The sequence below is a fragment of the Drosophila subobscura genome, chromosome O (assembly GCF_008121235.1).
Source record: "Drosophila subobscura isolate 14011-0131.10 chromosome O, UCBerk_Dsub_1.0, whole genome shotgun sequence".
NCBI lineage: Eukaryota > Metazoa > Arthropoda > Insecta > Diptera > Drosophilidae > Drosophila > Drosophila subobscura.
The window spans coordinates 16,642,948-16,657,252 of record NC_048533.1 but is presented as its reverse complement, the minus strand read 5'-3'; the positions used below and the strand labels follow the sequence as shown (position 1 = coordinate 16,657,252).

The 14,305-nt window shown below is 46.3% G+C and overlaps 1 protein-coding gene across 11 annotated transcripts in view; it reads right to left on the bottom strand.

The window, feature by feature from the left end:
* Window positions 1-14,305, bottom strand: part of LOC117896271 — a 97,245-nt gene that overhangs the window by 30,802 nt on the left and 52,138 nt on the right. For all 11 annotated transcript variants that reach the window (XM_034804473.1, XM_034804466.1, XM_034804470.1 and 8 more), the window contains one exon: window positions 189-311. In XM_034804473.1, coding sequence (XP_034660364.1) covers window positions 189-311 — 123 coding nt within the window. The remainder of the gene's footprint in view (window positions 1-188; window positions 312-14,305) is intronic.

Sequence of the window (14,305 nt, the reverse complement as noted above, 5' to 3'; positions counted from 1 at the left end):
AAAATGTAAATAAAATGACCAAAAAGCTGGCACATAATCACCGTTGATGGCGGCACAAAATGCTCAAGAGCTCTGCCAACACTTGCCACGCAAAACATTTTTTTGGATTTTTGTGTAAACATATCATCAGAAGGTGGACAAAAATATATGGTAGGCAGTATATCGATTTGATTTGAGTTGAGTCTTACCTGGAATGGGCCCGCAGACGCGGGGTATAATTTCCAGAATGGCCGAACATGAGGGATCTTCGAAGCACAATTGACGTGCCAGAATGCAGTTCAAAATGGCCACAACACCCTTGATGGTAGAACCTGAAAGAAAAAGTAATAATTAAATTAGTTTTATAAACACTAGTTTGTTTTACTGATTATTCGATGGATTTGATTTGGCGTTTGTTAAATATTTAAATTAAGAGAGAACTTTGTCAGGAGTGGAGTTGGATCCGGCTTTTATGGAGGAATTTTCAAATCAGAGCAGGGAAAGATCGGTCTCCATTTGAGGACATCGACATGGTCAAGCCATGTAAGATATTTCATTCAATTCCATTCCACACTCGACTAACATTGCTTCCTTCACGCAGCGGCCAGGCCGGGAGACTGTGGTGTCCATCCTAATTGAATTTCATAAATTCTGCGCATACGAGAACGGTGAGAAGCATCCGCAGAATGTTTAATAAACAGCATTCCACACGGGCAAGGCGCAGCACGAGTGTGGTAATAGCATTAAGTGAAATTTAATTAAATCCCCGGTCTGCGCCCGGTCAGCCCTCGGGTAATGCACTGCAGCCTGCTGGCATGCTGGGATTTAATCCTGTTGTTCACTTTTTGTCCTGTGTCACACTTACATGCAAATTCGTTGTGCAAAGATTCACAAATATTTCTGGTACCATTTGTATTTGCGAGTGTCTTTTTTTGTTGCATTAAATGGAAAATGCAAATTGCTCATAAATATTTATGCGATTGCTTTAATTATGTTAATTGAGCGTGCCCAATATGTAAGGGGTTTAAGGAATTTACAATCATTTGTATTGAAAATCAGCCACGAAAAACTGTTGGAGGTTGGGCTCTTAGTTTTTATCATAATTTTCATAATTTTATGTTCGACAACGGCAGCAGGAGGGAGCACTGAGGGAGAGACAGGAGGAGCAGGCGGTTGATAAAACATTCATTTCAATTTCATTTCATTACGTAAAATAAACCAAGTCATCCGGACGAACAGCAATGCTACAACTGCAGAGGGAGAAACATACAGGGCTCGGACTCGGACCTGTCTGTCTATCTAAGCAGTCAAGTTTATACTCTCGTACTCGACTCGTGGCAGTGCCTACCGGCCGTGGGCAATGCTTCACTCTGGCACCGCATCTGCCCCCGCTCTTTCTGCCACTCTACTCATCCGCCGGATGCCCAGTAAAAGTTGTAGTCTTCCACTGCTTCCACTCTTCCTGCCCGCCGCCTTCTGCCTCCTGCCTCCTGCAGCTCATTAACGAAATGACCGTTTGCATATTGCAAGCAAGGTCGGTAGCTGGAGTGGGCAGGATCCGGGCTCGGAATAACAAAAGAAGTGCCTTCAAAAATTCACGAATTGCATGCGGACGCAGCTGGAGTTGCTCTGCCTCAACTGCAGGAAGTGGCCTACTGGCCGGATCGGACCGGACCGGCCCGTAACCAGCAACCAGCACGGGGAACAGCGAACAGTGGCCGTAACGTAACAGTAACAACCGGTCGGGCCGTAAAAGTTTCGTGGCACTCGAATTGTTTGCGGAAATAAAAATAAACAAAAGTCAGGAGAGAAAATTCCACCGACACGAAACAACAACCAAGTGACGATTGAGAGTCGGTACGGTGCAGTGTGGTGCCGTGCGGTGCGGTTCGGTTTGGTTGGACCTTAAAGTGTTTTATGGTTATTGGGTGCTTAGAATTGCATTGAGATATGCAGCGCGCGTCTGCCCCCGATGACAGTCAAGAAATTATCAGCGTCAGCTGGGCCCAAAAAAACACAAATTGCCAGGAATCCTGCCGGCCCTACCGCCGTTTAGCGGGCTGCGGGTCCATGTCCAAGCCGGCCCCCTGCGACCCATTTGGAATCACTTAAAACACACAAATCAAGCAAAAGTTGAAAACACAATAACAATTGTTTTGGGACACACCATAAATTTGCATGCCAAGAAGAGTAATGCTCTCCGCCTCCGCCGCTGCCTCTGTGCCACAAGGAAAAAAGCGAAATAGGCACATAAATATGCGACCGACCGCTGCCGAGGCGCCACCTTCAGTTGCACACCCATTCTCCTGCTGCCCACCAGCTACTGGGACGACGACGACGACGACAACCAGAACAATTCGTTTGTGTCACAATCAGATTCGGCACAGTCGCAGGCAAAGGCACAAAAATGTTCGCTTTTCGCGTTTCGCGTTTGTTCGCCATGTTTCATGAATTATTTTCTCAAACCCCAAAAACTTTTCCCCCAAAAACTTTGACTGCAAAAAGTATGCCAACAATAAAAGCATAGAAAGAGACCGAGGGAATGGCGCAAGAAATTGACTGGGAACTGGGAACTGGCCAGTGTTGCACTGGGCCCAGATCCCCAGCACCAGCTCCAGCCCCGGACTCGGCTTGTTTGCGTTGATTCGTGCGGCGAACATTTCGATTACCATTTTGCCTGGTTCACCACGCCGCCCCAGCCGATCCCCAGAGGAGAGGGAGACCGCGTGGGGTATTCCTCCAGTGTTTCGCATTTTCTGCAACTTCCTTTCTGCTCGCTGCCCTTTGCTCTCACGGCTCTCATCCGTGGCTCTCCCACTACTGGTTCTGGCTCCAGGTTCTACTGGTGCTCCTGGTTCTGGTCCTACTCCAGCTCCTGCTGCTTCTGCTTAAATTTCAATTGTGTGCCAGGGGCACTGGCCCGACTCTGGAGCACTCTGGTGCAGGCTTTAATAAATTATGGCCAACGTTGGGGGTGGCGGAGCAAGATGTGTTGTTGCTGCTGTTGCTGTTGCTGCTGCTGTTGCCGGCCCTGCATGCCACTTGGAAAAAGTTAATACAACAAATGCGCTACCCAACGGCAACAACAATTGCAATAACAATGACCGCATTACGAGGCCGCGAATCGTTGTTGCTGCTGCCTCGAAAGCCAAGTCTTCAACGATGGCGGCGGTGGCACTGCCAACATCAACAACATGGCCGAGAAATGGCAGCTTTACAACTTCCGGCAAGCAAGGACTACAGGCGGAGGTCTCGTCCTCGTAACTGTGAAATGTTCGTTGTGGTTGGTTTTCCTCGTTTTTTGCTGTGGGTTTTCCTGTGCTCTTGCTCTTGCTGTTGCTGCTGCTGCTGCTGCTTGGTGGCCATCCTTATGTCATTCGGGATTATTTTGTGGGTTAAAAACTAATTTTCGGTCATGAAGTGGATTTGGCTGTGCATGTTGCCGACATTCGGCGGCCCATAAATATGCAGGCCAGCCCAGTGGCAGCCAAACTGGAAACAAAAATCCAGCAAACGGCACAGAGAGCCCCACGATTTTGGGTAGTCCATTTGCATGGAAAGCGATGGAGTTGGCTAGACCAGAAGCCCCTACACATGAATAACTCTTGTACGCATTGATGGCTTGGATCAATGGAAGGAAGGAACATTGAAGAGGAAGTTTCTGAAGAGGATATTGTAGGGATCGCATAGCAGCATTACCCAGATCAATGGCAGATCTTAGCTGCTCGAAGAGCGTGTGGTTCACGGAGTGGAAGAGGTCCATCCTCAGTTGGATATCTCCAGCAAATGTCAACAGTGGAAAGTGCGTGACCGAAATTATTTCATTTCATTTTATTTTATTTAATTTATGGTCCTGGCCCGCGCAGAGGTCCTTGGCTGCTGTGGCGGCTGGCATTTAAATTTAACTACAGACAGACTACAGCACCAGCAACAACAGCGGCCACAGCAACCACTCTGCCCCACAAGCAGCAGCAGCAGTGGGGACATCAGGGGCAACAACAACCACTCTGTTGCCCCATCAAAAGCAGCAACAACAGGGGGCGACAACAACGGCAACATAAAATGTCGCCAGCGGCCATTTTCATGGGCAACCAACCGAATTGGGTGTTGAAGCAACAACAGCAGCAATAATAGCGGAAAGCAAAAAAAATCTGTTATTCGTGGGTAGATGGAGGGAGAGGGGGGCAATGGGGACGGGGGATGCTTCTGGGGATTATGGTCAATTATGTGTAAATACAATTATTGTTATTGTTGTCGCTGTTGTTGCTGTTGGCCATGATGCTGTTGGTGCCTCTGGTTGTTGGCCATGTAGCTGGTTGTTTTTATACCCTTGCAGAGGGTATTCTGATTGAAATGCAAAAGAGGGGAGGAATGTTAAATAGATCAGCATCAGCAGAGTAGCTAAAATAATCATGATCATCTATATTCTATGGCCATCAGTCTGGGAAGTGTCTTAAAATGCCTTATTCCTATCATGCCAATGATCCACCTGCAAAGAGTATAAATAGTTTCCACCTCGGAGATAAACCTTTGTATTTTTTGTTTACTGCTGATTGTTGTTTCGGTTATTGGCATTGTAATTGTTGTTGTTGTTGTTGCTGCGCTTGTAGTTGTTATTGCCACTGTCATTTATGTTTTTCCATAATTGTAGTTACTGTTGCTGCCCTTGTTGCGGCCGATGTTGCTGTTGTCCATTTTTGAACCGATATATTGTGTGTAAGTATTCCATAAATATTGTTGTTGCTTTTTATTACACGCCAGGCTGATCTTCCACCAGCTGGGGTCCTTTGCCCACTCCATGGACATGGAGCAATACTCCTGTTGCTGGCTGGTTGTTTAGTTGCTTTGCACGTTTTCCCCGTGATTTAAGTACATTGCCAGTCCGTCGCCAGCTCAGCACAAAATACAAATAAAATGTAAGTAAAAGTAAAGAAACATTTGCAGAGACGCTGCAGTAAATGCCTTGCCAGCTCAGGCTCCGGCTGCTCTTTCCAATATCGACTTAGTCACGTCACCGATGCCTGCACTTGCCTGGGGTCCCGATTGAAGGGGTTAGATGGCTTTTCCAGACTCTAGTCCTTTGATTTCTATTTGCTTTTTATAATAGTTTACGTTTTCTATCGAACATTGGGGAGCAGGCTCTAAGAGTGGAAGGGATTTCGGAATTTAATTGAGTGAAAAGGAATAAATTGACATTCCAACAGATACGAAATATTGATCGGAAAGTACACACTTAGCGTCATGTTTTTATTTGTCCTATTATGACAATCCCCATGGATCTGCAGCCTACCAGCAATCATTATTAGCTTGTTAACGTCTCAATAAGAGTCGCGGCTCTGCTCTTCACCAAATGTATTCCATTTTCTAAATGTTATTCGCCTGCCCTGCCCTGCGCTGACATTGCCCGGAAAACCAAAACAAAATAAACACATCAATAAACAGAGTTGACAAAGATTTGATTGCATTATTATAAAACAATTTGCATTCGATAAAAGTCAAAAGCAGGCAGCCAGAGTCATAAAAGTCGCGCAATGAAACTTGAGGGGTGGGAGCTGCCAGAACGACGGGACGGAACGGGACGGGACGAGACGGCACCGTCAAAAAGCTGCTGAATCAGAAGCGGAGGAGGCAAAGTCACTTTTGTTGGCTTTGAAATGAAGAGGAAAAGAAATATGCAAAATGCGCATAAATCTAAAGGCTCGACGCAGACGGAAATCACGACGGAGGCAGGACCCGGATGAGTCCTCTTCCATGCCGGCTTCCATTTCCATTTCCCCCCTCTGTGCGAAATCGAATCCCCCTGCTGGCTCCCAGGCCCGATGCGTCCACGTTCGCGCATGCAGAATAAATGATTTTCTATTTGTTAAGTCAAAGTGAAATTGTCTATGGGAGGGGCAGGGCGCGTCTGTGCGTGAGCCCTGTCCGGGTGTGTCTGTGTGTGTGTTGACATTTCTTTGAGCCGCCATCACTCACTGGCTTTGAGGGAAAATCGTGACAGAGTGGGATAAGTACACTGGCAGAAGAAGATAATTTTATAATTTAAAAGTTCAAGACGTGTAAAATGAATACAATAAATGAATAAAAGGTGATAATGAGTTGAAGGATTTCTTCATTTAACTACGAAATAATTGATTTAAAGTTACTTGAAGCAAACAACAGATAAAGGATAAAATGTCATTGAATTTGAAGTGAAGTTTGGGTCTGCCTCGAGAGTTTATTTTTTTGCCAAGAGCATTCTCTTTTTTTTCTCAGCGTATCTACGCATAGGCTGGGGCGTTTGTAAGTACGTGTGAGGTAAAGACAACATTTGGAGCATTTACATTTCATTTTTTGTCGTTCGTCAACTGTTTTGGCCGCCTTGTCGTCTCATTTACAAGACTCTCGCCCTGCCGTGGCCTGCCCTCTGACACTCCACATGGCTCTCATCAAGAGAAAGAGGTCAAAGGGCGGCACATACATATGTCAAGTGTTGCGCTTGGGTCGAAAGCAGCAGAGAAGCAGAAAGCGATAGTGCGGGGGGCGGTGGAAGTGTAAAGAGACACAAGGAGAAAGCGAAATATGCAGCACTTTCTGTGTGTGTCTTTGGGCCAGCCAGCATCTCTGGGCCATGCTAAAAAAAGTATATACTATATGTATGTGTGTATATCTCGTACATTTTATTCTTATCTTCCTGCTATTTTTTCCACCATTTTTTACTCTTCCGCTCTCACTTTTGTCCTGTACGGGAGCTTTTTGCGAGCCTGGCTCGTCTGCTGCATTATCCTTTTCCCTTTTTACGTGTGTTCCATTGTTTTAAATTATTTATGCCTGTGTAAAATATTCAAAGCTTTGCCAAATGCAGAAAGGCAGAGGCGGCAGAAGGCGGTGCCACTGACGTAAAATTCGAACGCACCATAACAAAGCAAGAAAGAAATGAAACGACCATTAAGGACGGATGCTGTTCAGAAGATACCCTTGCTTTCCACATATATTTCTCATTTGAATTGTATCCAATTTATCTGAGATAATTATCAACATACGAAACGGTGATTTCTGCAGTTAAATTATATATTTATTTTGTATTTATACTTGTCTCCGTTGAAAACATCATTGAAAAATCCTAATACCCTCTGACAGGGTACTAAAAATAACTGCGGGAACAGCAAGGGGGGATGGAGAGTGGTAGCGCAGCAGTCAGTCAGGCCGGTCGGTCCAAGTTATTATTCATAACACAGCAGCATCAAAGTGTAAAGGAGTCTGCGACAATTCCCACTGCCATTTGGAAGCCCCCCACCCGCACTTTTCTGCCCACTGCAAACCTTCAAGTTTACATAAATTATTTACGACCTTCAGAGGCAAAAATATAATGCAAAAAAAATAAAAAACGAAGCGAAAGCGAAAGAAAACGGTATTCTGACAATAATTCCAGGGAACCATCTAATTTTGTGCTTTGTTTGCCATTTCGATTTCGCCCTGCCTCATGCCTCATGCCCCATGCTTCCTGCCTCCTGCTTTTGCCTTTGCCGTGTCCGTTGCCGTTTCCATTGGCCTGGGTTCTCTGCCACGAATTTCCTTTTGACCGAAAAAAGGATTCACCCGCGCACTGATTTCACCGCTTTTTCCACGCTGTGTTTACTTTTTGCCAGGTCCCAAAATGATATTTTAATTAATTTAAGTGCTTCCCCTGGCTTATTTTCACTTGGCAATTAGGAATTACGTCAGCGAATTTATTGAATTTAAGTTTGGAGTGGAGTCCTTATCGGGCTGTCAGACCTGACCTTGCGAGGCCCGGCCTTAAAGTGCTCAAAAGTCTTAAGCATCTTAATTGGCAGTGAACGTCCCTGTTCCGAGCTACTCTTTCGCTCTAATGCGGCCATAATACCAGTCGAATCAGGTCATTAGAGCAACAAACTGAAACTGAAACTGAGACCGAACTAAAGCAATTGAAAAATTCAACACCAAAGAAGCGAACGCAGTTCAAAAGTTGCAAAGTCGACGCCAGAGTCAAGACGTTGCATTGAGTTAAGGTTCTGACATCCCACACCTTGCAACGTGCAACGTGCAGCGGTGGCCGGGTCGGGCTCAAGTGTGGCCAGCGCTTTGCCTGGTCTTAAGTAGCACTTGGTTTTCGGTTATCAGCCAAGCGAAGCCTCCAAAGGCACCAGCACCAGCTTTGCACAGAGCCAAAAGAGCCACTCAGAAACGAGCATCGACTGCAAAAAGTATTCAGTTCTAAACTAAGATAGACTATCTTGATGGAATTTTGCCATCTTATCTGTCAAATATTAACTTAACCTTACCAAGCATAGATCGTTGAAATTTATATTTTGTGGTGGGGTTTTACTATATTTCATCATAGCTTTAAGGTGCGCTGCGATGACTATTATATGCCCAGTAAGTATATCCTTCAGTCACGATGTTTTTGTGCAGTGTGGCAGCAGCTAGTGCTCCTTGTGCAGTTTCTCGTTTTGTTTTACAGCCAAAAAGTAGACCTTAGAGCACCTCCTGACCCCAGACATCCTCTTTTCCACATCTCAGAGTTGAAGGTGTGTTTCAACTTCAACTGGAAGAGTAGGAGGAGGATGAGGTGGCTGCTGGCTGGTGGCTGGGATTGGCCGCACACAAAAATATTGTCGCGCATTTGTTCGCAGCTTACGGAAACATTTTTCTTAACACGCTCGGCAATTTTTTGCACGCTCCCAGCCACAACTTTTGTTTTGCTTTGTTTGGCTCCGTTTCGCCAAGTTTTGTTTCCATGCCGTGGCCTGCCCTGCCATCGTTTTTCCAGCTCAACTTCAATTTGCAGCAGAGAAAAGCAGAGTTTTTTTCCAACTCAACTTCAATTTGGAGCAGAGCCGAAGCAGAGGGCACAATTTAAAGCGTTTACGAGCGCAATTTGTCTGCCGCCTGCTCAGGGCCAAAGTGGCAGAAGACCGCAGTCAAGTTGCAGTTGGATTCCCAACTCCCCGATGTTTTTTTCTACTTTTGGGGAGACAGGTGCGGGCAGGTTGGCTGCCCGCAGATGCTGGGTACTGACATTTTTCTTGGCGTAAATCTGGTAGCAACTTTGGTGCAGCTTTTTGCAGCTCATTGAATTCCGTGCGCTTTTGTCTGCCACTACCAATGCCATAAAAATGGATGCACTTTTGTCCCTAGTCCCGCCACTTCCTTCCTAGTGCCTCCCCCTGCCAGGCCTCCACCAGTTCGCAACAAACTAAACCTATTTGAAAGCATCATCGCTGCCTGCGGGCTTTATCTCTGGGGTATGTGGACTGAAAGTACAACTAGTACTAGAGTACGAGCGTGTGCATATGCACTCTCAACTTCGCACAACTTCCCCACAGCCATGCCCATTTCCCCATTCTTGTACTGCAGCTTCTTTGCATATTCCATATTGGAAAGAAAATCTTCTGTCGTCGTTTATTGTCAATACGAAAGTTTTATGCATTTTGCGGAAACTTTTTTCCCTGCGTTAAATTGTGTAAACGGATTTTTACAGCAGATCCAGAGGATGCGGGATCGCTGGGAGAATGCCTTTGGAGAGACTTTCAAGTTGTTCAACACACACAGACACACAGTCACACAGATACGCACTCAGGCACTTGTGAACAAGTTAACAAAACGTTTTCGCTGTTGGCAAACTTTTATTGTGTGAATCCGCAGGCAGACACACTAGCAGACAGAGTCTGGCAATGCCTTTAATATTCTGTTCTGTTCAGTGCCATGTTTTATTCATGAGGCAACACTCACGCCATAAGTCTGACCCTGCTTCCGTTTCCGTTTTGTGTATGCAGCGATAATCGTGGGTCAATTTCATAAGCAAATAACAGGACAGCTATCTGTGAGCCCATCAGGAGTGCGACTGAGCCCACTGCAGAATAACCATAATGAAGCCATTCCGGACAGGCGGACAGCAGTCAGCAGACACACTCGTGCACTCGCACAAGTAGTACTACATTCAGGGCTTATCTTAATTATAGATCGATACAGCCACAGCCAGAGTACAACACATGTCTGGTAGGTGTCGGCCATTGTCTGCGTGTCGGAGGCTAATTCATGCCTCTCTCTGACTCTCAGTCAGGCCTGCCCCAGAGTTGACACCGTAATTTATAACGATTCGTACGGCCGTGCAACCCATTGACACGCTGGAAAAATACCATCATACCTTCGCTCCGCAATTAATTGTTCGGATTCTGTTCAGTTAATTGCTGCAAGCAAACCGAGGCTGGATCTGCAAGTGGAGTGCAGCTTAAATTCAACTTGTGTCCATGAAGACAGATGGCAAGGGTCGGGCCCTGGGTCTTGACTGCATTTATCCATTTTATTGACGCTCTAATTAAAGTGTTGGCATCATCAATATGCCCAAGGTGAAGCCGCCATGCCATGCCATGTCTGTGTGGCAAGGACAGTTGCGGTGGAGTCTCTGGTCGGGTATTTGGCAGTTTTGTTGCAACAGACGACACGACACGATACGACACCGATACAAGGTGAGGCCCAGGCAACGACAACGGCAATGGCTGCGGCTACGGCTAAGCTCAAACCAAACACGAACCGGCGGCGGCAGTAACTGTGGCAGTAGCCGTAACAGTAACAGTAACTGTAACAGTTTTATCGCCAGCGACAACGCAAAGGCAGAAGCAAAGTCGTAATAACAACGGCAAGAGTAAGTGACTGAAATTGCCTAGAAACAAAGACCTGCCTCACCTGCACTGCTCTCTCTGCCGTGTGTGGTGTGTGGACTTTTGGAATTCATGACGAGGTTGGAAGCCGCAGGGAAACAACATTGCGGTGCAACGCAAAAGAACAAAAGGCCAGAAAAAAACGAAGCCAAAAAGGAAAGGAACGGGCTCAGGCCCACAGAATAGAGGCAACAACAAAGTTGATGACGTGCCGTGTCGACTACGTTACTCGTACGCAGCGCATATGCCGCTTGATGAGTTTTTAGTCAGGTTAGCAAGGCGAGTTCTGGCACTCGCTTAAGCCCTCTTGACGTATTTCCGATGAGCTTCTCAACCGCTTTTTGTTCAGCTTTCACCTCTCTCTCTCTCTCTCTCTCTCTGTGCGATTGTGCAGTAAGCTGTGGGATATGCAGTCGGATATCTGAAACGGAATGACTGATAAATCAATATTGCCCCCTGCGTTCTGCGTCATGGCCATCAGCATTCATAATTCCCTAATAGCCGTAGAGAAATCCGATATCTGGCATTCAATCACCGCAATGCCGCAAAGGTCAATTGCCACAAAGTAAACAATTAAACGAGGGGCCAGACAAACCGCAGGCCAGTCCAATGCCAGTCGACAATTTTCCGTCGAGGCCCTCAAGCCTCTAGGCAATGAAATTTTGTCGTACTCAATAAAGGAGCGAGACAGCCAAAATGGCAATAAAAACAGCAATTGATAAGCAGCAAGAGCGCCGCCAAATAGGCAAACAAACCAACAAACAGAGCAACCACGACGGGCCGGGCAAGGAGGCCCAAAGGAGGCTAAAATGAAGGGCGAGGCGAGCAAACAATCAAACGATAAACGGATGCCAAAAGGGGGAGAGAGAGGAAGCAACGGCAGGCCACAGGCGGAGTCACGGGCGGAGGCAGTGGCACTGGCAGTGGCAGAGCATTTCAACCTCAATTTGGCAAATTCTATTACGATAATAAGAGAGCGGCGCGAGCGGGGGGTTCTCAGAATATAGCCGGAAAATGCTTTATGTGGAGGCAACAACACCAGCAGCAGCAGCAGGCAGTTAAAAGCAAAACAAAGCCAAAACGGAAAAGGAGGCTGGGCTGGGATGGGAAGTGTATCCTTGAAGTGTACTGAGAATGAGCCAGATCCAATTTCAGTTCGATTCTTATCCAATTGCCGAGCAAATAAGTGAAAATGTTTTCATTTGCATGCCTCTGAGCAATGGATTCTCCACCCCAAACACACAAACGCCTTCCTTGCTGGATGTGTGTTCGTGAAACGTGTCAATAATTTGTCTCGAGCTGTGAATGAGAGCCAAGTGCAAACGGAATTAGAAATGAGCAAATATCGACAGGGCAAATAAGTGAGGGATTTTCTCGAAAAAAGGGTTCGGATGGGTTCGGTTTGGTGCGGAATTTAAGCGGCTTAACAGCCCAACCGCAAAGTTCCATCCAGTTCTGTCATCAAGAATTGGTGCAGACAAAAGTTGTTTTAAATTATTTGATTCCTTGTTTTGGGCAATGCTGAAAATCTTTGATTTTAAGCCCGATTAGCAGCATTAAAGCTGAGCTTATCCAAGCATAAAAGGAAGTGTTTCTGGGGGAAAGCAGCGGAAACATAAAATGCAAATCTGAGATTTGGTTTGTTGAACATTTGCTTAACCACAAAAATGAAAGAGAAAAGCCAACCCAACCCGAAGTGTCGCAACTGGGGAAAATGATGAGAAAGTAAAAGGAAAACGAAGGCGGAGGGAAGGACTCCAAATAAAGTCGAAGACGTAGACGGAAACGGAGACGGAGACAACGACAACAACAACAACAGAACAAGCAGCAGCAGCGTCACCACGTGGCACGAGTCGAGCTGCCAAATATGCCACATTATGAGCCAAGGAGAGGGCAACATATGCTCAGCCCCCAAAACCGTGGCGGAAACAATGCGGCAAATATGCGTGGGGAAATGAGCTGGCCAAGAGTAGGAGAAGGAGGGAGATGAGGAGAACGAAGAGATCACGAGAGCAGACAAAGCAAATAAGGGGAAATTACGTTAAATAGAAAAGAAAAACTTTTCCACTTTTTAACTTTGGTCTGGCGAAGGGAAGGGAAGGGAAGGGAAGGGGCGTGGGGCGTGCACAACGCTGCGCGGTTGTTGAACATTTTACAAACAATTTAAGAGCCGCATTAAATTATTGTTACGCTCGCAGCTTAAACTTTAAGACAGCTCCGACGGCACAGCGCGGCACGGTGAGGCACGGCTCGAGTCCAACTGTTTTTCATTTGCCTGCCACCGTTTTGGCCTTATTTTTATGGCCACCACCGCTGCCATCCACCCACCTTGTGCTGTTAGTCCTCCGCCATCCCTCTGGAGGGGCGATAAGAGTGAAAAATGGTAAATTAAGCAAAGGCGGCAGCGGAATCTCCACAGAGGGTGGGAGAGAACAAGTTAACGGTCCTGATAGTCAATGGCTACGACTAAGTGTTACCCAGCATCGGAAATTATGCTCCAAGCACGAGAAGAATACAGGATGCAAGAGCAGTTGTTGCTCTGCTCTTTTTTCCTCTTACATTCACCACTTGACTGCGAGTACTCGTACGCTCGTTGTGCTTTATGCTTACAGGGTATGGAAATAAGGAAAAGAAAGCCACGATTGCCGCTTGTTATGAGTGTTGTTCTCGTTTTGGCCAACGCGCGTCAGACTAAATTAGAGCAAAAAACTTAATTTGCCTTTTTTTTGTTTTTTGCCTTGGTTGGGGTTGAGCCAGAAAGTCGGCAACGGAATGTGGCCAGAAAGGAAAATCAAAAAAGGAAAAGGCGCACAATAACAATTATGTTTTAAGGCAATTGTTTTGGTTTTGCTTTTCGTTTTCGTTTGCCTTCTGACTTCTGCCTTGTACCCTCTTCCTCTCCTTCTCTGCCTTCGTCTGCTACTTTTACTTCTGTTCCTCATTTTCCTTGTTCCTGTTACAATTAGTGTTGTTGTTTTCTGCTGTTTGTTCTTGTGCTTGTAATTGAGAATGAAATAAGGTTAATTAGTGTAATGGCCACTTTGCCGCTTTGGCTCAGTCGCTCCGCTCCGACTGCAGAAAAGATGTTACCATTCCGGTCAAGGCTGATTGACACGACTCGGTCTGTGTCGGTCGGTCCGGGCGGGATACGCATGCAAAGTGGCCTGATCGGTTGCTTCGATTGCACCACAAGTAAATTTAAGTAGTTAATTTATTTATGACTCCACCAACACCAATACCAAACCACCACTCAAGGCTAGGCCAACTTTAGTGTGGCCCAACTGTGATAGTAAACTTGTCGACAACTAAACCGACACGTGCCCCAACTCTGGCCATTTCCAATACTCCTCCTACTGCTACTGCTACTGGTACTCGAACTCCTCTTGAAAATCTCGCCCCACAGCACAGGCACAGGCATACCACGTAGTTTGGCGAAAACACTTTTGAAATATTAAACACTTGAACCCATTTACTTTATATGGTGTTCCCCCCAGTACCTGTCAGTGCCAGAGGAGACGCTGCCTTGACAGCGGACAGCCATAGACCTGTCCACGTCCCCGATCCTCCTCCTCCTCCCCTCCTCCCCTGCTGTGTGTGTGTCCGTACTTGATACGGGGGTAGATGTTAAATGACTTTTAATTGGTGTTAGCTCACGTTGTCTCCTGGAC